The following is a 22784-nucleotide window of genomic DNA, read 5'->3' as shown; positions in this document are numbered from 1 at the left end:
TCTTTTTCAAAGTCTCTGCTTTTAGTCCTTGTGCCTCCCTTTCACATAAATCTTCCCAAAGCACTCAAGAGCAAATCTCCTTTGCCTACATTTGTTTTCTTGAGGGGGGAGTGACGGATTCCTGTTGCGATGCTGAGCGAGTAAAGTGCTTGCAGGAGATTTGCTTTCTGCTGTGAGCGGTTGTGCATAACTGCAAGGAGTTCACGGGCATTGCTCAAGCCCTTGGGTGGGACACATGGTCCTTAAAAACTTAACTTGTGCTTGGAGGAGAGGCTCTGAACCAGATTCAAAGACCACAGTCTGGAAAGGGGCTTAGATTCCTTAGCAGGAGTGTCATGCCCTGTCCATGGGGTGGGGTGGGTGGGAGCTGAGGGGGTGATTGGGTGTGTGTCTGGGCAGGGAGGAGTGTCAGCCCTAGTGAAAAGGGGAGCAAGGAGCGTGGAAGTGATGGGGGATTGAGACTGAGGTGACCGCAGGGCAGCGTGTGGCCAGGCAAGGCAAGGAGGGAGCTCTATGGAAAGAGCCTGTTGACACCTGCACTCCAGCTCTGGCTGCTTCTCAGTCTGTGGCCAGCTGCGTCTCAGGTGTGTGGCACCAAGGAGACCCTTTTCTCCAAGCCCACGTGAGCCCGGTGGGAGTCCTGACTCCAGGAAGGTCTGATGAAAGGCTGGTCTCACCTGTTGCCGCTTTACCTCGTGTTAACCATGAATCCAAGGAGTTTCTACCTCTCCAAACTGTCATGGGCCCATCACAAGGAGAGGGCTTTTCTTGCCAGCCTGGTGTTGAAGCAGCACTGGTAGGAATAGGAAGGCCAGCTTACTCCAGCGTCCCTTCCTCCTCTCTCTCCTGTGGCTGTTGGTGCTGCAGCTGTACTATGTTGAAACTAACTGTACTGGTCCTTCTGGCATTTTAGCAGGGACTTTTTCTGGGATGTGTGATAGTGTTTAGTCATTAAAATCAAACAAACCCAAGCCTAAGCGTTTGAACTTGGCTCTATTGCATGGCAGCAACACATCCATTTTTTGAGGAAAACTGTTTGCCTGCGGTTGCCTAAAGCTTTGCAATTTTCCAGAATAATGATGTATGGGCTAAATGTAAGTGTTCTTTTCTCCTATTTCACTTAATTTTTGCTTTACACTGTGTAAAACTATATATGACTATGGTAACATTAGCCAGGTTGTGGAAGTGTATGTCTATGCAGGCTTCCATTTACTACATGACAAGTTTTGCTCTGAAATATCAAAGAGCTGCTGTTCTGGTCATTCCCCATTACATTATAAGATTTATGTCCAGCAGTAACTTCCACCCTTTCCCCTGACCTACGCCAGTTAGCCCATCTGCATGATACATCAGCTCAGATATCACTGTAATGCTTTGGTATGTTGACCAAATAAGCTGACCTCATGTGTTTCTGTTGGTTTTGTTCTTTGCCTTAGCTTGGCTTTGGATCTTTCCTAGGGATTGTTGGCATCCACCTGGTAGAGAACAGAAGACAAATGGTAAGCAACAGCCCTTTTCGTTTTCATTTTTTCGTATCGGAATGTCTTAAAAACACAAAAAGCAGGGATTTCCAGTTGACTTAAAACTACTGCGTCTGCCTCAAGATGTTAGTCATTTGTTTCACCATTTCTGAGAAGTTTCAGAGAAGCATGAATTGGCCAGTGACTGCATCTGTACGGGGCAGGGGATGGTTTCACTTCCGACAGAAGCAGCCTGCTTTTTTTTACTGAATTACTTTCCTGCTGGTTTAGTGAGTTGAATCGACCCAGTGCGGGGTCAAGTGAGTGCCAGAGCTTGGCCAGGACCATGTAGCTGGGAAAAGGATGGGGAGAGAGACAAAATGCACGGGTTGTGCCAGTTTGGGCAGCAACAAGCCACACGATCAGCTCAACCGTAACAGGTGATCTCATCCTGCACAAGAAATTTAAGTCAGGAACACTTTTCCTGAAACCATATGTTTTTAAAAGAAGAAAAACCTCAGAGCTCTTGCTATCAAGATTCCCTGGCTAGGTCAGACAGGATCTGATGACACCGTGTTGTTTGTTTTTTAGATTTAGATTGGCTTTACAACCCCCTTGCTTTTATTTATGTGAAGAAGTCACAAAAAGTCCTTAGGGCATCTGGGTAAAGGAAAGTGTGTAGGACTGGATTTGTGGAAAGCCTTATACTTTCCTTGCTCTCGGAAAAAAATAGCCATGTCTTGGTTGAATAACAGCATGTCCAATGTGCACTTTACAGTAGACTGATTATAGCCAAGCATCATGAAATATGATTAATTTCATAATGCAGAGCCTTCACTGGTATAAATCAAGAGTGGTGTTAAGTTCAGAGGAGGGTTTACTTTGCTTTTTACTAACAAGTAACCATTTTACTTACAAGTAGTCTGTGATTTCCTGTTTTCTTCTTCGTAAACGTGGTCTTGTTGTCACCATTTGTAGGCAAACTTCTTTCACAATATCACTTTTTTTGCATTGCCTTTAAGTTTCAGTGATGTATTTGGAAGTATTCCACTGCTTTTAACTTTTGTTTCTAGCTGGGTTTCCCAAAGGAATGAGATTTATAAAGCCATGATATTTGTCTGTGTCTTTCTCTGTTCCCCATTCCATTTTTGAACACGTTGACCAATTTCAGGCGAATTCAGCAGGGAGGTAGAGACTTCAAAGGTGTGCAATTCCTTCAAGTTTTATGAAAATTCCCAGGTGGATAGAGGAGAGAATTATTAATTAGTTCCCCCATGGTGGTAAAGGCTGCAATGTCAGCTCACCTCTTATTAAACACTAGAGAATCCAAATGGGACATGACCTGTGAGACACAAATCTGCAGCAGGCCAGGCCTCATTAATTTTGCTACTAACAAAACAGCTTATTTGTTTTTAAGAACTATTGCCCCTGATTTCTACATCAGAGATGAGGATGAACAGCAGGTTCCAAGTTGCAGACTCAGTGGTGGGCAGATGAAAATAGCTTTGTCTTCCACAGCATTCATGCTACTTTACTAACAGGCATAACATTTTAGGGGTGTTATCTTTCAGTTTTCCTGTAATCTGCCTCTTAGTTTTCTATTGCTTCTGTCCTTAGCAGAAAGTAAAATGGCTGAAAAACATGTAAGGTGGGTAAGCAGCAATTAAACCATGTAATACTCAACATGTTGTGTCATTTACACAAGGACTGTGGAGAAATAAGCATCCAGTATGTTTGGTATTAGTGCCTGTTTGCATTTGCCAGCATAGAACAAGGAAAACTGCTTTCTGCTAATAACAGTGATGGTCTGGCTGTTGAAAGATTGGGTTTCTGGGGAACAGACCAATAAAATAACTAGAAAGTTTAATTATGCTTCTTGTCTTGAGTACCATCCACATTGGGCTAAGCCTTTTAACACTGTCTTTGCTAAGGCCGAACTGCTTGTTTTCAAACATTACGGAAATGAGATTGAAAGGGTTTATGTCATACTACAACTGAGGGCAGTAATTATTCCCTGTGGTGTAACTGAGTATATTGGATTGAAAGGGTTTAAAGCAGCTTTAACAAATTTGCCGCCATCAATAAGATTGTAAAGGCTTATATAAGCACAGATATGTAACAGAAATGTCATACTCCTGTAACAAAAATTCTATGCATTGCAGCAGGACAAAAGGGGGTGGGAAGGAAAAGAAATTGTTTACTCAGTTGCATCAGTTTTAACTGGACTTCCTTTGAGCAGTTACTGCAGTACAATCTGAGTTCAAGCCAGTGTAGCTCTGACAATCGTCTGGCCATTGTAATGACTCAATACTTCATTTTTGTTTTTTTAAATTGAAAGTGAATGTAGATTCAATTACACTAGAAAAAAAAATCTATTTTAAATTGACCTTTTCTCCGTAAATCTATTTCTCTTTTTGTCCTGAAGTTCTATTTCCTTGTGACCTATCCTCTGTAAGTCCAGATTTATTCACGGATGATGAAATGCTAAGTGCAGTATGAAATATGTAATGGTTAGCAGAACTAGTCCTGCAAATATCCAGCACTCAATAAACGCGAGCACGGGGTTTGAGAAGGAACGAAAGCACAGTTTGGCAGATTGGACAATGGTTTGTTCTTAAAACACAACGTTAATAATGTTGCACCTCTTTGACCTCGTTCTTGGCATCCCAGGGCCCACAGTGGGAGTTCAATGTGCTGACCAAGGTATAACCCTTAATTCAAAGGAACTGCTGCTTGCAGAAGCAGGCTCTGCCTCATTGACTAGCATGATTTCACTTCAGGTCTTAGCATTTGTGCTTGGCTCTGCTATCCAGAACTTGGCACCAGTGGCACAAAATTTCCCTTTGACTAAAGATTTGCACTGATTTGGGATGTTTCTAACTGGCAAACAGCAGAAATGGAAGAATAATGTGTTGCTGTCCCTTTTTGCCTCTCTTGCCCCCTGCAAAGGTCATGGATCGAAGGACAGAGTATAGCTGTAAGTTGTTTTGTTCCAAAAGCACACTGAGTCCAGCCGGATGGGTGGAAAATATGATACTGCTCAAATCAAATGGATTTGATTGTAAGATGTGAAGTGTCCTTGCTTGTTTGCTTGCTTGCCATCTCCTCACATTACAGTACAAAGTATTTCCAATTAGAAAACGAGATGCTGAGATTGCATGCAGAGGTGGGGAAGGCTGGATGCGCGGGGGGTTCATGGCAGCAGAGCTGTGCTGAGAGCAGTAAGTAGTGCTGAGGGAGTGCTGTGAAAGGTTTCTCCTCGGATAAATGTGGAGATGGCGTGAGGTAGCACCCAGAAATGAAGCACTCTCTAAATGTGCAATGTCGATAAGACACCCTGCATGTTGTTTTAGCTAACCCGATGGATAAACCAAGCACTGGCTCACAGTTTCCACTCACATGTCTTCCCAATGCCAGTCTCATCAAGCCGTACTGTTCACAAGGCTGAAAATGAGCATGCTGAAACTGTGGTGCCTGCAAGAGCGATGGGAGATGCAAGGGCACCATAATAACTGCCAGAGTTTTGAACACTTGCAATATCACAGAGCTGCCTGCAAGAGCTCTCGGTTAGGGTCGTGGGAGTCACCTCGGCAGCAGCGCAGCTACCGAAGAGAGCCGCAAAGGCAGGAAGGGGGTGGGAGGGGGTACAGGAGCGTAAAGGACACAGAGAGGACGGGGAGGGGTCAGAGAAGCAGGACTGATCCCTCAGGAGGTGTGAGTTAGTGCAAACCTTGGTACTACTTACGATGAAGACAGTTGTCTGCAGCAGGTTTGAGACCTGAATTAATCCATTGCTGTCTTGCTTGTTTTTTCTTCATGCTAACACACAGTTAATTTTCTTGCTGACATGTTTAGGACATACTCAGATATAAATCTAATGCTCAGCTGGCTCAACCTGGTCCTTGACTTGTTCAGAGAGATGGTTGTAGTGATTTTAGCTGAGGAGACATTGCTTCTGACAAAAGTAGAATTTGAAAACATGAGGGAGGTTAAAACATGGAGCTCTGCACACAAACAGAAAAGGCAAAGCTATTTCTTCAGACTTCTCAAGGGATGCTAAGTTTAGGTGCCTTAATATGCTTGCTTCCCGATCTCTGTCAACAATAATTAGATTTCAAATTAAGTGCTGAAAAGCAACTATAGCACAAGTTGGAGAAACAAAGCAATAATTTTCTCTTCTGTTTTTAGTTGATAGACTTCCCTGACAGCGTATGCGTTCCTACCCTGTGTTGAGATGTATGTGAGCTAGTATTTCAATATTATCTCTGATTATTTTCTTGCCACTAGAATTTACATCTGTTTCAGAAGAAAAGCTTTTTTAAAGGAGTTACATGTGTAAGCCATTTTTCAGAATTATAAGAGCCAAACCTCTTCTGCTTTTCAAACCTGATACATCTTGTAAATCAATTATGTCTATCAGCAAATGCCCACTGGACATTTTGTGTACAGGTGGTGGTTATTAATACGTACACCAAAAAAAGATACTGATATGGATACCTACTCTGCTCTGTTCAAACATATTGTGCTTCATCTACTTTTTCATGCAAATCAAACATCCTGGAAGAAACTGGCTTTAGTGCAGATTTTGATCAAAGATGCTAATTGCTGATAGATTCCATATCACATATTAAGCTAATTAAAGCAGCTTGTTTGCATAAAGAGAAAAACCATTACAATTCTGTAGATCTCCTGAGACTATCTTTGATGTTCCTGCACAAATAAATGGAAGATGTTTTTATTGTAGTGCAGGGGACATGCAGATAATGTGAAGGCAATCGTTGTCATTACCAAGGTATTATCTCTCTGTTGAACTCAAGCTTCAGAGAAAGTAAACAGCACTTCTTTTTTTCAGTGATTATTTTTTGTGTGCTCATATTTCACATAGTTCATGAAAAAACAATTAATGTTGGTGTAAAAATGATAATAATGGAACAAATTAGCAATCATCCTTGTCTTGTTTAGCACCTTTAAAATGATTAAAACTGAAAAGACCTATTACTGTCTTTTCAGTCATAAATGTGTGCTAGATTTTGTGGTGTCATCTAACTGCACATTTCAGAAACAGACAAGGAGATTTATATAAAGATACAGGTTGACACTGACACTTGTATGAGCTTGGGCATGGCTCTTCTTTAGGAATCTGCATTCCTTTCAAAATATGACAGCATCTTACTAGCTGGTAAGATCAAGCAGCTTATTCTTTGAGAGCATCTTCCTGCTGTCTTATCGCTAGCTCTTAGACCCGTGTAATGTGGTGCCCTTTGGAGGCATCTCGTTCTCTCCTTAGGTTCTGGAAGGAGCCTTGAAGGGTGATTTAGACTAGACTATGGAGTTTTAGATAGCTGAAGTGTGGTAAGAAGAATCCCATGTTAAGTGGCAATTATATTTTTCCTGTAATATTGAGGAGATTACAAAAGATAGCATACTATAACTCTGCCCAGTTTTGAGTTTAGAGCAGAGCAGCCTATGTGTAGACTGTCCAGTCTCTTTATGCTATAAACATGGTACAGTCTTGGGTATTGGCTGCCTTATTTGGCAGAAATCAGCTTTGTGACCCCTTTTTAATCCTTTCTGGGAAGGATTTTGAATGTGGTCAATCCATGGTAGGTCTGGGAAATCTGTGTTATTCCTTGTAATGCAGGAGAACAGTCAGCAAAGTCATGGGTAGAAGCAAGACAAATAACTGGAGATGTTTTGAAGGCTTAGTTATTTCAGCTGAAGAGGAGGAAGACAGGTGTATATCTGTGGGTATGAAAGCACCATCCAAAGTGAAGGCAAGTGAAATTAAAAGAAGAAAATTTTATGGGCAATAAAAATGTAAATAGTTGAAAAGTTGTTTATAATTTATTTTAGTTAGTATAATATTGTGAGAGACTTTTTTCATTTATTAGTATGACATATTCCATGAATGAAGGACCAAGTAAAATATTTGGGATTTTTTTTAAATGCAGTTCTTTGACCCTGTGCATTTAAAGTGAGGATTTCCAATTTATAATAAATATAAATATCCACTGACACAGAGAGGTCTTCCTTTCTCCTCTTCCCTCCTCTCTTCCTTCCTCTATCTTGCCGACACCTTCTTCTCCTCTTCCTTGTCCCAGCCAAAGATAGTTTCCACTGGATTAGAGTTAAAAGGTTCATAGCCAAGTAAGCATCAGACATAGCAAAAGTAACCGACGGGGCTGCATGGCTGAGAGTGGAGAGGAGTCTGTGGGAGGAGGGAACAGGACTTGTCCCTTTCGCTAGGAATAAAGTGTTGTATCAACTCACTATGCCGTGAAACCATCATCTAAGTGCTGTCAGTGAGTTAAATGCCTGAAGTTAAATAGTATAAATTTCCCCACAGTGTCTTGAGAACTTTGAAGTTCAGGGACTCAAAGACAAAAATAGTTCACACTCACTGTGTGAATTACCAAAGGAAGTGGGGGGGATGTTTCAGCTCTTCTCTGCCTAGTTCCTTATGAATCACCATTTCATGTCACGTATCTACAGGTCTATGCTTTCAGATTTTACCAGTGCAGATTCATCAACTAGTCATGCAAATATTTATTTATATGTAAGTATTATAATACATCAATGTACTATGATATAATAACCATGTAATATATAACATATAATAAATGTTCATATATATATGTGTATTTACAGCTGACATGTGCTGGCAAATACCTGGCATAATGACAAAAACGTCTATATCACTGTGCCACTGACACTATGTCTTTGTTGTGCAAAGTGCTTTTTGCACTCTTTATAGATGTGTCTGCCAGGATGGTTTAGCTAGTAAAGCTGTAATGGGAAGCACAGTCAGGTCTGTAGTAATCTTTCTGTTCCATCATCAGGGCTGCGTCTGTCTGACATACCTAGAGAGATGACACCAAGTATGTCCAGCTGCAGCCTAGCACAGTAGTTCTTTCCCTCTCATACAACCCTATGCTGGTCTGTTGGTTCTACCAGTTCCAGGTCTTACCCACCCCAGGTTCCCCAGCTTGTGACCCAACAGAGCATTAGCTCTGTCTCAGGTAAGAAACTACCATGTTTTCACTGTTATCATTGGTAGAAAGAAATGGAAAATTTATTACAAAGGGAAAAAATTTAGGAAAGAGAGACTTTGGCTTCTATTTGGAGAGCTTTCTTGGCAACCAGAATCGCTTCAGTTTGCTTCTGGAAGCTTAAATTCTGTAAAAACAGAAGGGAGATACATACATACATATATATATGTATGAATATATGCATGTACCAGCATAGCTTATTTTTGACACTCCAATGTTTAAAGGCTGGCACTGTTCTTTTGAGTCAGAGACACAAGCCACCAATTCAGTTTAAATCCTTCCATCTGATTAAGTAGAAGTCTTTTGGGATGTGGTTCCTTTAAGATCTGCGCTTGGAAACAGCACACAGAATTAAGTGCATAATAGGACACTTTTTAACTGCCAGTTTGTTTTCTTGTGCTGTTTATGTAATGAAAGCATTACTGTCACACTGCTGAAAACAAAAGTAAACTTTATGACCCATGAAATGTGTCTGTGGAACAATAAAGGAATTGATTACTCTCCCTAGCAAGCAGGAGCAGGGGATAAAAAGTCTTGGTAAGGAATGTGGGATAAGCGCTCATGTGAGCAAGGTGGAGAAAGTGAGGTGTGGTGTGCCCTATGAAAGGACAGGCGGTTTCCGATCCTCTTTTTGAAGAATGAGATCAAATTAAATGGATGAGTATCCCTGTTGGCCAGATGCAATCTTCCACACTCTGCAGGTAGAACTTCACTACATGAAAGCTTGTAATTTAATTGTGATGCATTTCTGATACAGAGTGTGTGTTTCTTGAGAAACCAATGCAGTCACTGTAACGTGAAAGAGGATTTGTAAAGACGCTAACAGGACTTTGGTGTAAAAAAAGTTCCTGCTGCTAAAACAGTGTCAGCTGTAGTAGTCTTGATCTATGTCAATTCCACCATTTTTTACCAGGAAGCATAAACTTTTATGACACATGGTATGCTATTTATTTCTGGTTTATTGTTCTCATACTGCACTGAACAGCTGCCTCTGTTTAAGTGATGAAATGAGCTTGTTCCATTTTAATCAATAAAAGAGCATCCATGAAAGGAAGAATGTGATGGATTCCTCTAATGTCAGCACTGCTGATCAGTGAATCTAAATTTATGTTTCACTTTTGTCCCCTTTCCTTTTAATGCTCTATTTTGTTTTTGCTTCTTGACTGGATTTGTTATTCTTAAGTCTGTAATCATTTTTAACCATTCTGAGTTAAGTGCTTTTGTTGATGTTTGCAAGGGGGAATTCTCACCAGTTTGAAGTGCTTACTGGGCTAAGGCTTGTTTAGGCTGGTTCTAAAACCATTAGCATTTCTCCAGCTGTGAAATCCAGCTGTTTTTTTTTTTCTTCTCTGTATAACATCACTCCATCTTCATCAAATCCCAGGCATCCTTCTCTCCTTCCACATTACTCCCCTCCCTCCCTTGCAAGTCCCAGGCAAGTGACTGAAGGAAAGTACTGAAGTGAAGAGAAAGCAAATATCAGAGCAGCCAACATCAAGGGAATGAAGGAAGTATTGACAAGATGTTGGTTTTGGCAGCACAGGTACTTCCTCGTCTAGGCTCCCTCTATAGCCAGTGGAAAAAAAGACAGATACCATCAGAAGGTAATTCATGCCATTCTACAGTAGGTGTAGAAGGTTATCTGGAAGTGTCTGGCTCTCCATTGACTACAGAGAGCACAGACAAGCACCTGAGACAAATACTTATATTTTAAGTAGCTGGAGTTACGTATGATCAAATCTACCTCGTAAGAGAATTTACTTAGCAGCTTCATCACATACAAAACACCACTTTTGGTACCACCCAGCAGCATGAGTAAGAACTACCACTTCACTTTGGATGGAGCACCGCAACATTCCCCTTTCAGAAATACATTTTGAGGCTTCACACCCTGTACTTGTACTGAGCAGAGCCTAGCTGATTCCCATCTGCTTTGTGAAGGCATGCTGTTCCTGTTTTTGGTGTCCCCCAGTCTGTACTTATATCTGCACAAATGAATCAAGTCATGAGGATATAGTACCAAATGCTCCAATAATTTTGGTCTCAAAAGTCATCTGGAATCAGTTCATGTGATTTGCTGTAGAATATGACAACACACCCCTATGAAATAACAAGTTAAAACCCATACAGATCTAAGAAGATGAAAATGAATGAAAAAGTACATTGCCAAAAGACAGCTCTTGAAACAAAGTAATAATTGTGGGGGTGCCAACACTGATTCTGAAAGTGACTTTGGAATAGGGAGACAAGGACTCGCAAAACTGGGAGAAGATGGCCAGAGAGCAGTGTTGCCTGTAAAAGCACACTATATCTGAACTGCCCAGGGAAGCCTCAGTGCCCCTCTACCTACCAGTAAGAAGCTAAAACAGAGGGAAGGGGTTTGATCATATAGTCAGCACCCTATTTAATGGGCTGAAAGAAAAGTAGAGCAGCTATTTAAACAAATCTCTTTAAAAGTGGCTAAAACATGAGTGGAGCAGAGCTTATGTGTTGCACGTGCTCAAACTAGAGAGGGTCAATCATTAGGGTGGTTGTATCAGCTCAGACTAGGGAGAAAATACAGCAGTGCTGTTTGAATGAGCTGAGTGAAGCTGAGATGTGATGCTGCTAGAAGGAAATCAGTAACTGTGTGGTAATGGTTACTGGGATATGAACAGGGGTCCTCAGATGCTGGGGGGGCTTAAAAGAGCACCGATAATAAAACTAACCCTGCCCCAGGAAATTAAAAAAAAAGGGACTTTTTTGGGTTGCCTTCTGTTTCTTGTCTTGGAAAATGTGAACCAAGTGCAGTTCAGTCTTTCTTCCAACAGTGTTTTAGTAATATCTGCTGGACTCCAGTAGCTGGAACTCTCCCAAACTCCCAGGGGACCTTACAGTGCATCATCAGTGGTGACAATTTTAACTGAGTCAAGACAAGCATTTACTCATCAGTGAATGAATAATCTTGAATTTAATATGTGTTCATTTACACATATATCAAATTCATTCTCTGATTGCAATGTAACAGTTGACTCCAGTTTTGAAGTCTAATTGCACAGAAGCTGCTTGTTATAGGTTATTTCATTCAGTAGGTTGGTCATTATAGTAAAGATTTGCTCATAAAACAATTTGAAATCATTTCCTGGCTGTTTTAGGTCTCCTTTTGTAGCTAATATTAGATTATGAGAGAAGAAAGAATATATTAATCAGGTAACCCTTCTCAATAACTTTGTTTCATGTTTCATAATGGCTATTGATTTAATTCCCACCATTCTTTCATTCCTTGAAGATAAAAATACAGGAAAATTCATCTTTATTTCATATAGCATCTTTCAAAGAAACTGTATCTTCAAATGCTTTAGCAGGTTAGAAGGAAAGACAAGATAAATTACAGAAAGAGTAGTGCAAAGTGGATTGGTATAAATTAAGAATTAACGCTCAAGAGAGCATTTCTAGAGGGTGAAATCAATTGAGAGACCTAGACTACGGAACTGTCAGAGTTAACATACAAGGTTTTTACTTGGACAATACAATGTTAAGGCAAAATGTTTCCATGCCGCTTTTCTAGATGACTAGAGTTGCAAAAGAGTTAAGCTGCTGTACTCAACACCTGTGAGAACGGCACAGCCGCTGCTAGCTGGCAGGGAGGGGGGAAGGAGGATGGGAGAGATGCTCTATGCGTGGACGGCTAGGAAAGCCTTGTGAGGACCTTAACAACAAGGGTACTAAGGAGCAGTTCTGAACCGTGCGCTTTCATGTCCTAAATAGAAATGGCAAGCAAAGATGGCTGCTTGGGAGTGGCTGATGCATATAGCATGATATCATTATGTCCCTATTGGACAAGGCAGTAGGTGAAGAGGACATAAAGAAGAGTTTCACAATTTTGGAATAAAAATGAGAATTTAGGACTAATAGAGGCAAGGAGACAGTAATGAACATGCTGATGGATGCAGAAGTAATAATAGATGGACGCTTCTGGAACAGGATGCTGGATTGTGAAAACTATTAAGAAAGCCAAAAGTGATGGAGGAAGAAGTTAGATGGGTTTTCCTGAGCTTCTCCTCAAGAAAATATTTGTTTTGAAAAGATGTAGTGAAATGAGACTGAACGAAAGCCAGTTAAACATTTAGTTAGTCAAAGCTTGCAGGGAAATTTGCTGGGGAGAAATGATCGAGCATGTACAGAGATACCCATAGTAGAGTACCTGCAGCAGAGAATCCAGTGCTAATACTAGAAACAGAGAGAAAAGCAGAGAGCGTCAATACTGCCCATTGACTCAGGTAAGTGTATTTGTAAATATGTACAGATAATTATGCGATATTATGCATTTAGGGGACACCTGTTAATTTGCAGAGCTCCCTCAAGCCTCAGGTACTGAGAGGAACGTGCAGCCTGCTGGTCACCATCTCATGCTTCCCACCATGCAGCGTGGTGCTGCTGCCTCTCCCCTGCCCATGAGAGCCTGGGTGCTGGATATTGTGTGGTGTTGGGTTGCTGAGATGTCCCAGAGCTTGGAGAGACAATGGCCTGTGTGGCAGCCAGCACATGCTATATCATTATTATCATTATGTACCTTCCTCCACAGCAGCTTGGCTGTGAGCCACCTCCTGTCGTGGGACCCAGCACACCTATCATGCAACCCTGGGCATGTGTCGATACGATCAGATGCTAATTTCCCCCATCTCTGTAACTGTCACAGCAAATGGTGCAAATAAAGTTCCCGATAACTCAAGAAGTCTGTTTACCTGACCAGTAAAGAAACGGTCCCTGTCCTAAAGATCTCTGTGTGCGCCTGGAGGAGCTGGAGTAAGCAGACTCGGGTGCCTGTGCTCCCTTTCTTGTCTTACTCAACTGTGCTGCATAAGCCCTCTTGGGCTGTGGGAGAGCTGGGACTCTGAAGTTGCCCCGTTGCGCATTTCCCGACCATAGGCACTTCTGTGGTCCCTTGCTCTTGTGAGTAGCCTAGTTGATGAACTATCTGCAAAAGTTGAGCATAGACAGCACTGGAAGAGAAAAAGAGAAAGTAATATGCATTAACTATGCCTACATATCATATAAATTAACTGTGAGTATCTAAGGCATAACAAAAGATACTGTGAATTCTGCCTTTCGCCATTCTGCCCGTCAAGATACGGGTCAAGAAAAAAAGATATTTTCTGAATGAAAATGCTGCCTTTGTTTTGAAAGTGGATTTTGATCTTGTTTTTTCTCCTTGGCATAATAATTGTCACCTCTCATGTGGTTTCTGTATTCTTTCCCAACATTTGTTTATCTAATTAATTCTGCCTTTTTATGCATGTGAGGTTACTTAAATTTCTCATGGGACCTCTCCCCTGCCTGTGTTACACTAACTGGCCTTTTCATGTTGCTATTTTTCTTAATTATCCCTGACACAATACTGAAAAATGGGAAACTTATTCGCAGGAAGTAAAACAAAAGTCTCCTTGACCACGAACAGCAAAATAACCCCAGTCCTTATCACTTATTCGTTACAGCTAAAGCCTAGCTTTTATTTTTATAATCCCTAGAATTGCAAATTACATGAAATAGGTGAGGCAACCTAATAGTTCCTGCCAGCACTTCTACCTCCTTCCCTTCTGTCCTGACCACGTGGTCCCACCTTCTCACTTCCACTGGGTCTAACGCTTGTCTCTCCTTACAGTTATCTGATTTAACTCATTTGGGGGAATAAATAGTTTTCTGCCTAGTGAATGAATTGCCCTGGCTTGCTGTGTATTTGGGCAAGCACAGGAGCTGGTATGCAGGGACGCACCCCTTTGGGAGAGAGAGCAGGAGAGAGGGCTGGCCAGCAGGGAACCAAACTAAGGACAGGAGAGCAAGATGCCGTTTCAGATGGCAGTGAGCAGTCACGTAGGCTCAGCTCTATGCCATGAAGTGCTATTAACAACAGTGAGAGGGAAGAAAATCTGAATCAAAGCTCTGTGTTGTTGCTGACAATACTCAACAACGTATGACTGGACTTGCTGAATTCAACAGTGATGATACTGTGGAAAGGCTGTAGGTTTCTAACTTGGTGACTTGATCTAAACACAAGACTTAATCTAAACACCTGACAACATCATGTGCGCAGCGTCTCTGTCTGAAGGCCTTCCTGGTAATATAGGTATCTGCTGTGGACATTGGCTACGTTATTAGGTGTATTACATTCAGAAGCAAGTTATGTGTTTATACATGGAATCCCAGCCCCAGGCCTTGTCTTCCTGAGCTGTACCAAAACTGGTGCTCTTAAAACCAAGAGACATTTAGTGTTTACTTTTTCTTCCCTCCTTCATCTGGAAGCCAGTTTAGGAAATAGTTCTTCAGGCTTAGTTTGGGCAGTCATAAAAGTCTTTCGTCATTATGAATTCATGTCATTGTAACCAGTGCTACGACTGGAATTGCCATTAATGAATAACGAACATGACATAATCCTATCTCCTGTGGTGTGACAATCCTCCAGCAGAGCCTCAAGTGCAGCAGTGCTATTACTGAAGAACCAACCTTTGGAAAGAATAGGTTGGCAGGCCATAAATTGTGAAAAACATTACCTGGTGTAGTGAGAAACCTCCTAATTAGCCCAGCTGTGAAAACCGACATAGTAGGAGCCTTGCCTGAGCTTAATTTTCATCACAGCAGCAAAACTTCTGTCCCAAGGGCAGGGGAAAAAAGTGGCCATTGTGGGAGGGGAAGGGGCCACACAGGAGAGGACTTTCCAAATTGGAGAAAATGAACTCAGAAGTACTTTTATACTGTCCCGCCTCACAAGACTGGCAGCGTTTAGTTGATAGCAGCATCGGAAATGTAATGCAATGAGTTTAATTGTCTTAGTTTCGCGGGCTATTAATCTACAGCCCTGCTGAGGTGCCATGGTAACAGATGCAGCTCCTGGCTGAGATTGCACCAGGTGTGGGAAGTCATTCTCTGTTTGGGATTTGTGACATAGTTTTTGTCAACTTCTGCTCTTACATCTTCATCTTCAGCGTACTGAAAAAGAGCGGCGGATTTATTTAAGCCTGTATTACGTTTGGACCTTGGAGAGATAGGGAAATCAAACCAGTAAAAAGGCCCACAGAATTAAACTGTAATTTGGGGAATGTAATGTTAGGGGCAGCCTACAACAAAATTCCCCATGCATTTCTTTTCCAAATACATTTGCCTGAACCTGTGTGGCGATAAAAAGGGCTTTACAAACCTGTGGCATAACATTTACACAGCCTTTTGCAAAACCTTCACTTTCCAGAGCAAAAGGTATTGGGTGACAGCGTTTCTCAATTTACATTGATGAGGGTAATTGTGATTCTTCCTCTGACTGGAAAAAAATCCCAGAGAGACTTGATGAACAGCACAATGCTTGGAGACATTGGAGGCTGTGCAATGCAAAAATCGCCATTTAGCATGAACAAAGGGAGTCTGTTAGATATAATGTAACTTATATCTGAAACTGAGGTAATTTTGAAAACAAAAATCCACGCATTTTCCAAAGTCACAGATCTACTTAGTCTAAATCAAGAGAATGAGGCATCTCACACAGCATCTGGTGCTAGAAGTGGCGGTCACTATCTGAGCAGTTGGGCTTTTTGACTGAGGGCAGGTAAGGGCTAAATTAGAGCCATGAGGAAACCATGTGTTTCCACAAACCCAAGGTATGTGCGGGAACAGAGACCTGGAGCCTAGAGAGCCTCACAGAGGTGTTTCACAGGAATGTTGGGAACAGCCAGCGAGGTACCAGCCTGTAGCAAGTGGGTGCTTATGCTGGGGAGCGATGTGATTTTCTGCGTGTCTGCTGGCAAACGTTGGTTGCATGCCTCCACGTGTCACACAGTGGGGACACGGTGCCAGCAGCGTGTGATTCAGCACACAAAGTGCCTGGGGACCTGAGATGTGGTGGTTACATGAGAGCGTGGCTGCAGCTAGGGTGGCCGCATCAACCTCCCCATTGGGTCTGGTCTGTGGCCAGAACCATGCCTGGGAATCATTGTGGGAGACTGTTAGTTGCCAAATACCCGTGCCAGGTGCATTTCTGACAGCTGAACAGTGTCCGTGATGAGCTTGCGTGGCCACGGGGTGTCCCCTGGCTCTGTTGCCTTCACTAGGCTCACTTGCACAGGGGAGTGACACAGTGCAGCCAGTGTTGCTGTATGCCTGCTGAAGGACAAGAGGTTGTCTAAGGCAGGTGAATTCTGCAATAAAATGCATGCCTCTTCTGAAAGAAGGCAGCATGCAAGAATTTAGCAGTCCAGCCTTTCACTAGTTTTGCATTTTTGAGTGTTTTCATATTTCTGTGACATGACTGAAGATAACAGCTCTTCAGTTAACACTATGTGCTAAAGTCCCTCATTCTAAGTGCTATTTTGCTCTCCCTTTTGCTAAAACACCTCTGATAAACAACTGGCTTTTGGTTTTGATTGTTAGGACCAAGCAGTACAGTTTTCACTGTTTAATAGCTGGCTTCATGGTTCCCTTGTAAATAACCAAATTACTGTATTCTGTACCAGAACCAGGAGTAAACATGTTCTGATAATAATAGCTGTAGAGAAGCCTGGCTGCAGAGCAATGGAACAGCAAGAGCAAAACCGTTTATTGAATAACTGTTAAAATATGTTGTTATAAATAATCAATAGTTTTCCTGACAAAACATACTGCTATTAAAAATGGAGATGAGATGATGTGATGGATCAGTATTTATTTTTTTAGAAGTGCTATTTCTTTTACCTAACAAATTCTCTATGTTTAAATGAACTGCACTGCTTTTCTTTCTTCACAGCGCTAGGCTCGTGAACTCACAACTCCAGCAATCACCTACCACTCAGGAAAATTAGCTTTTGAATTTACAACAGCCCTTCATTTGGCTGTGCTGGCTGCAATTTTTAGAAGTAATTAATTCTGTACTTTGTTGATGTGTTTCTCACATTCTCAATAAGCAATGGGAGGTTTGAGAGAGAATATAAATCTGTAATTTTATTTTAAGGATTTCTTTTTGTTGTTCTTGTATTATTACTTCTTTTATCATTCTAATACATGTAGAAGTCAATTTTAAGTCGTAAGAACCCCTGAGTGTCACATTCTGCCACTTCGGCATTGTAATAAATCTCACTTCAGTCAAGAAATGGTCCTCTTCATTTCAAAGGGACCACTCACTGAAGTAGTTGCTAGTAGGCATGGATAAGAACAGCAGACTCTGGCTGACAACCTTTGACTTGCACGCAACTCCTTGAATGGGTAGATGCTCACCAACATGACTGAGGAGTGCAAAGCCAACTCCATAGCTCCTGTCTATGTTACAAATTACTGTGCACCTTTATATGCGGTCTCTTATAGCTATATGGTGAAACTGAAAGGCCAGCATACTCATTAGGTGATTTAAGCTGTCTCCATGAGTGGAAAATGTTGGTTTGGGGATTGTAGATCATCAATAAGTTGCTCATGTGTGAAATGAAAAGCCACCTTGAGGTCAGCTTCCAGTAAATTCATCCTGAGCTCAGGCGATTTGGAAACACCTGGCTAAGCCCACTAATTATTTGATTGACTGCTATGACTTGAAAAACAAGAAAGAGGTATCAGACAATAATGACTTAATCTGAACTTTTAAACACTGCTGCTTTTTCAAATAAGGAGATCAGGATCTGTAGCAAATGCAGCTGCCACAGGGCAGCACAGCCCTCTTATCTGCAGTGACAATAGCTCTCTACAAGGAGCCCACAGCCTTCTTGATCTGATGAGTTGCACGCCAAGAACTTTAGACAACCACATTCATGAGACATGACCCGCTATACTGGGGAGCCGAGGGATAGTGGAGGTTGAAGGGTGATGCAGCCACAATGCTTTCTTAGGGTTCCTGCCTCCTTACGGCAGGATGGAGCTGGCTGCAGGGGGGATGCAGCAGGTTCCCAGGATCAGGCAGTGCCATCAGCCTCAGCCACTTCTGTGTGCCCCCTTCCTCCCCACGCTGAGGATTCAGATTACACAGCAATCCCTGTGGCAGTGCTGGCTCACCTCTGATTACATGATCTAAGAGCCATGACCTAATGAGAGATTAAAAGAGTGGATCAGAAAGCATTTGAAAGCTGTGATTCTTCTGCTTTTAAGTTGCACTTTTTGCTGATTCCCCAATAGCTCTTATTTCCAAATGTTTGATATTGCTTTGATCTTTGTGTCCAATGCTATGGGCTTATAAGGCTGTAATTTCTTACCTGCCCATATGCATTTTTTTGAGGAAGTCATCAATGCTGTGTCCCCTGTTGACACTATTGACATTGTACTGTTCTAAGCCTAACATAAGCTAAAGAGTCCATTTGTCAAGTGGGTTTGTGATGCCTTACAAATTTTACACATGTGAAGATAGTATTTCGGTAATGCAGATATAAATTTTGTATAGGTAAAAGAGATATATGAACTGTATGGATGTAATTTTGGCAATCTATACCTGAGCATTTCTGAAATACATGTTGTGAAGGAGCAATTAATGACTGGTAAATAACAAAGAGGTTCCAAATTCTTAGCTGAAACCCTGGTCCGTGTGCTCTGTCAATTAAGGACACTGTTCCGTCGGTTTTCAAGGGATTTTTTTAATCTGTTGCAGTTATTAACTATAGCTTAATACTGTTGTAAATAAAAATTAAGCTATCACGTAGGATGTTTCTGAGGGTTCCTTTTGTGACTTCGCGTCAGAAATGCCAGAGACCTGAGAGATGTACATTAACTTATATTAAAAACATAGCTAGAGAGTGCACATTAGGTTCACCTTATATCCTGCAGGTACCCACTCATCCAAACTCAAGGTACAGAATTCTCAAAGTCACAAAACCCTCTAATCTGAGTGAGGAAGGAGTGACAGCATCTCTCCCTCATCTGATGGTGTTGGGGCTAATGAGCCCAAGGGGAACGCTTTGCCAGGCGTACACAGGGTTTGTCTTTCAGGACTCACTTCATCTCACCTCGCTCACAGCACTGCGTCCTTCAGACATGCCATCAAAACAAGCCAGTGCCATCTCAAGAGTGTGTGCTAACAGCACACTGACTGGTCTCTGATGGAGATGCATACCAGTGCTCATCCTTTCCAAGTCCTATTGCTCTCTTCAGAGTGAATTGGGCAGTAAGCTTGCCATATCTGGGGTTGCGCTAGCCCTGCAGTTGCTGCTAGAGCTGCAGCTGTAGTCATCCTCGGACATAAAGTGAGCACGGCTAGCAGGGGGCTCAGCATGCCCAACTTGCACAGCCTTTTCCCCCAAGCCCTGCGTACCACCACCGCTTGTGCTAGAGCAGTGCTCTAATGTTACACCATCTGCAGCCCCATTAATAAAGAATTAATAATGCTTAATGAATGAAGCAGCTTGGGAGGTAAAATGAGGTTCAGGAAGCTACGGTTGGTAGGCTATCAAAGACAGTGTACTGTCTGCGCTGCAGCTGGGACATGTACTGAGCTCTGCTGTGCTCTGCCATGCCCACTCTGAGGCTGAGGGACAGGCTGAGAGCCCCAACAAGGGCAGGGGCCAAGGCAGCACACTCCAGCCCTTCCAGAGGTACCAGTCCTATGAGTCTCTGATTTTGTTGTGGCATAAGGTATCATAAGCTATTTGGGATGATAAAAGTTTTCTGAGAGTTCACAGGCTAGTTATTATCTTACTACAATGTCTTTATCTGTATGTGTGAACTACTACCACTGTAGTAAAGCTCTAGAGGTTGATGTGAGCCAACAGGAACATGGCTTTTTGCCATGCTCCCTATGGACACCACTGCTGTTTTAGTAAATAAGTTGATTTAGAAGAAATCACCATGGAATTTAATAACTCTTACAACTAACCTAATTTTCTCTAGAAAGATTTAAGCTTTTCTAGTAGACTTGATGGTATGTCAACCCAGCATCAAGAATTTCTGCCTTTTTCCTACTGTGTGACTGGCATCCTGCCACACTGATCTAAAGTGAATTACAGTAGGGGAAAACTACTTAAGAATACTAGAAAAATTAGTGTAATTGTTTTACTTAAAGAATTATATTGAAAATGTTACTCAATCTGTTTTTCTTTTCTCAGTTAGTAGCCTCCATCGTGTTTATCAGCTTTGGCGTGGTAGCTGCGTTCTGTTGTGCAATAGTTGATGGAGTGTTTGCAGCACGACACATAGTAAGTACAGTGATTTTCTGTCATCTTTCACTTTTGATTACTTATGTCATTTCTAGCAGGAAAGCATTTTCTTTTGGTTTATGTCTAGCAGCATATTAGTTTTTTTGATAGTTCTCCTTGTTGGAGAAATGCCTTTTGGCAAAAAATCATCAGGAAAGCCCACCATGCCAATACCCAGAGATGGTGCCAACTGCTTATTCATCTCTCAGGGAGTTCCAAATACAGAGATGATGTAAAATGATGTAACGACAGGCATGCTAAAATGTATACCTGCTTAGGAAAGGGAGGACACTTCAGCCACCACCAGCACTTGTTTCCTTTCGCACAAAGGCTTTGTGGGCACGGTAAGGATTTGGAATGCACCAGACGGTGATGAGCACCAGAAGTCCCCATGGGATCTTTAGAGGAAAGTGGATTGCAACGGCACAAAGGGAACATTTTGTTGGAGCAAAGACAGCAGAGGAAGTGGCAGGCTTTGGTTAGAGGTAGTGTGAAGGGGGAACCTACTGAGTGACAAAAAACCCCAAATTCACCATCTGCCTGCCATCAAAGGGTGGGTGGGTCGTTTAACCACAGCCATTAGTATTTCCAGCGTGTCTTCAAAACCCAGTCCTCTTTCTTCCCCCAAACCTATTGCCATTTCTGCTTCAAAAGGACATTTGTAGGCATTCACAGTACTGCAGCAGCAGTAGTGTTACTAGTAGTTTATTAGTAGTATTACTGTCTATGAGTGCCTAGGAGTCTTTCTCATGACCTTCTTGTGTAAGCGCTAGACAAACTTAGAACAAAGGGTTTTTTTATTTTGGCTCACAGAGTTCAAATTAAAATATGAGACAAAAAGGATCAATAGAAGAACAAGACAGACTGGGTTGTGGGCTCATTTGAATTTGCCAATGTACATGTTAGGTATGTGTTGTTTGCTGTTATGTCTTTTGTGATAGAATGCCTAAAAATCAATCTAAACCCAACTTTTTAACTGAGCTTTGATTTCCAAAAGCATCAGGAAATAATTAGTTACATATTTTGATAGACACTAGAACTCAGATGTAGTGTGCTGCATAACACAGCAAATATGATGGTATATGACCCCCTTGCTGCCGTAAAATATCATGGGCCTGTTCATCTTTCTGTTTATGTTCATTGAGGGGCAGCATAACGTCACTGGCATCAGTAGAACTATGCTTAATCTTCTGTTAGGAAATGCATCAGAATAAGTAGGCTTTGGATCACTTGGAGCATAAAGTTGTAAACCAATTTCTTCTTTACTGTTATTGAAGAGGACTTTAAACCAAATGTGGCCTTCAGAACCTCACGTGCATTGCACAAAGAAGGAGACATTTATTGGTATAAACAACCAAGTTGTGCAATTTGAGCATGAATAAACACTCTGGATTGTAATCATGTTTTGTGCTAAACAGACCCTGCCAGATGCTGAACTGGCCTGCTTTTACTCGGATTCGCCCTGCTGTTGCTCTGGATGACACTTGGTATAATTTTGCCTCTGATTAGTGTGAGCCCAGGGAGCCTTTCCATGGGAGCTACTTAAAAGAGGAGGGGAGCAGATTCCTATTTAGGTTTCTTGCTCCTGAAAATTCAGTGGTTGTGCCCCAGGAAACCATAGCCACTTATGCAAATATTGGACCTGTCTCCTAATTTCCCAGGAACCAAACTTATTTTTGTCCTGCTTCGATGTGATCATTAGGAAGTGTTCAGATGGCACTTGTACAGTCTTACACCTTATGACTGCAGTGCAGCTGTGCAGCCACAGTGCCCCACTGCTGAGGTTAGACACGACCTTGCCTTCTCTGAGGCGAGTTACTGTGTCAGAGGGCAGTGTGTGTGCCCAATCTCAAACACAGAGACAGGCATCGTCCCTGTCATCTTTCTAGGTTTTCCTTTGTCAGTTTGCACTCTTTTGGCTTTAAGTTCTTTCACATACATTACTTAGCTATTCTAGAAACGACACTGCTTCCTATCTAAATCAAACAACAATATCGTATTTGAATATTATTGTACCTTTATATCTGAAGAAACAGCATCTCATACGTAATACCTAGAGTTTATATTTGCCTCCTCTTTATGGTAGCATAAATAGCTGTGTGGCATTGCTTGCTGTCATGGCATGCCCTTAATGTGTTGTTACAGTCTAAAAGTGATTCAGTTCATTGCGGTGCTCT

At 41.9% G+C, this 22784-nt stretch overlaps 1 protein-coding gene across 1 annotated transcript in view; it reads left to right on the top strand.

Moving 5' to 3' along the window:
- The window catches only part of TMEM255B (transmembrane protein 255B), a 69522-nt gene that overhangs the window by 4130 nt on the left and 42608 nt on the right, over positions 1–22784 (top strand). Inside the window, exons 4-5 of the mRNA XM_009326305.1 lie at positions 1437–1499; positions 20518–20607. Coding sequence (XP_009324580.1) covers positions 1437–1499; positions 20518–20607 — 153 coding nt within the window. The remainder of the gene's footprint in view (positions 1–1436; positions 1500–20517; positions 20608–22784) is intronic.

The sequence above is a fragment of the Pygoscelis adeliae genome, unplaced genomic scaffold, assembly GCF_000699105.1.
Source record: "Pygoscelis adeliae isolate BGI_AS28 unplaced genomic scaffold, ASM69910v1 Scaffold156, whole genome shotgun sequence".
Classification (NCBI taxonomy): Eukaryota; Metazoa; Chordata; class Aves; order Sphenisciformes; family Spheniscidae; genus Pygoscelis; species Pygoscelis adeliae.
This window is presented reverse-complemented; position numbering and strand designations above follow the sequence as displayed.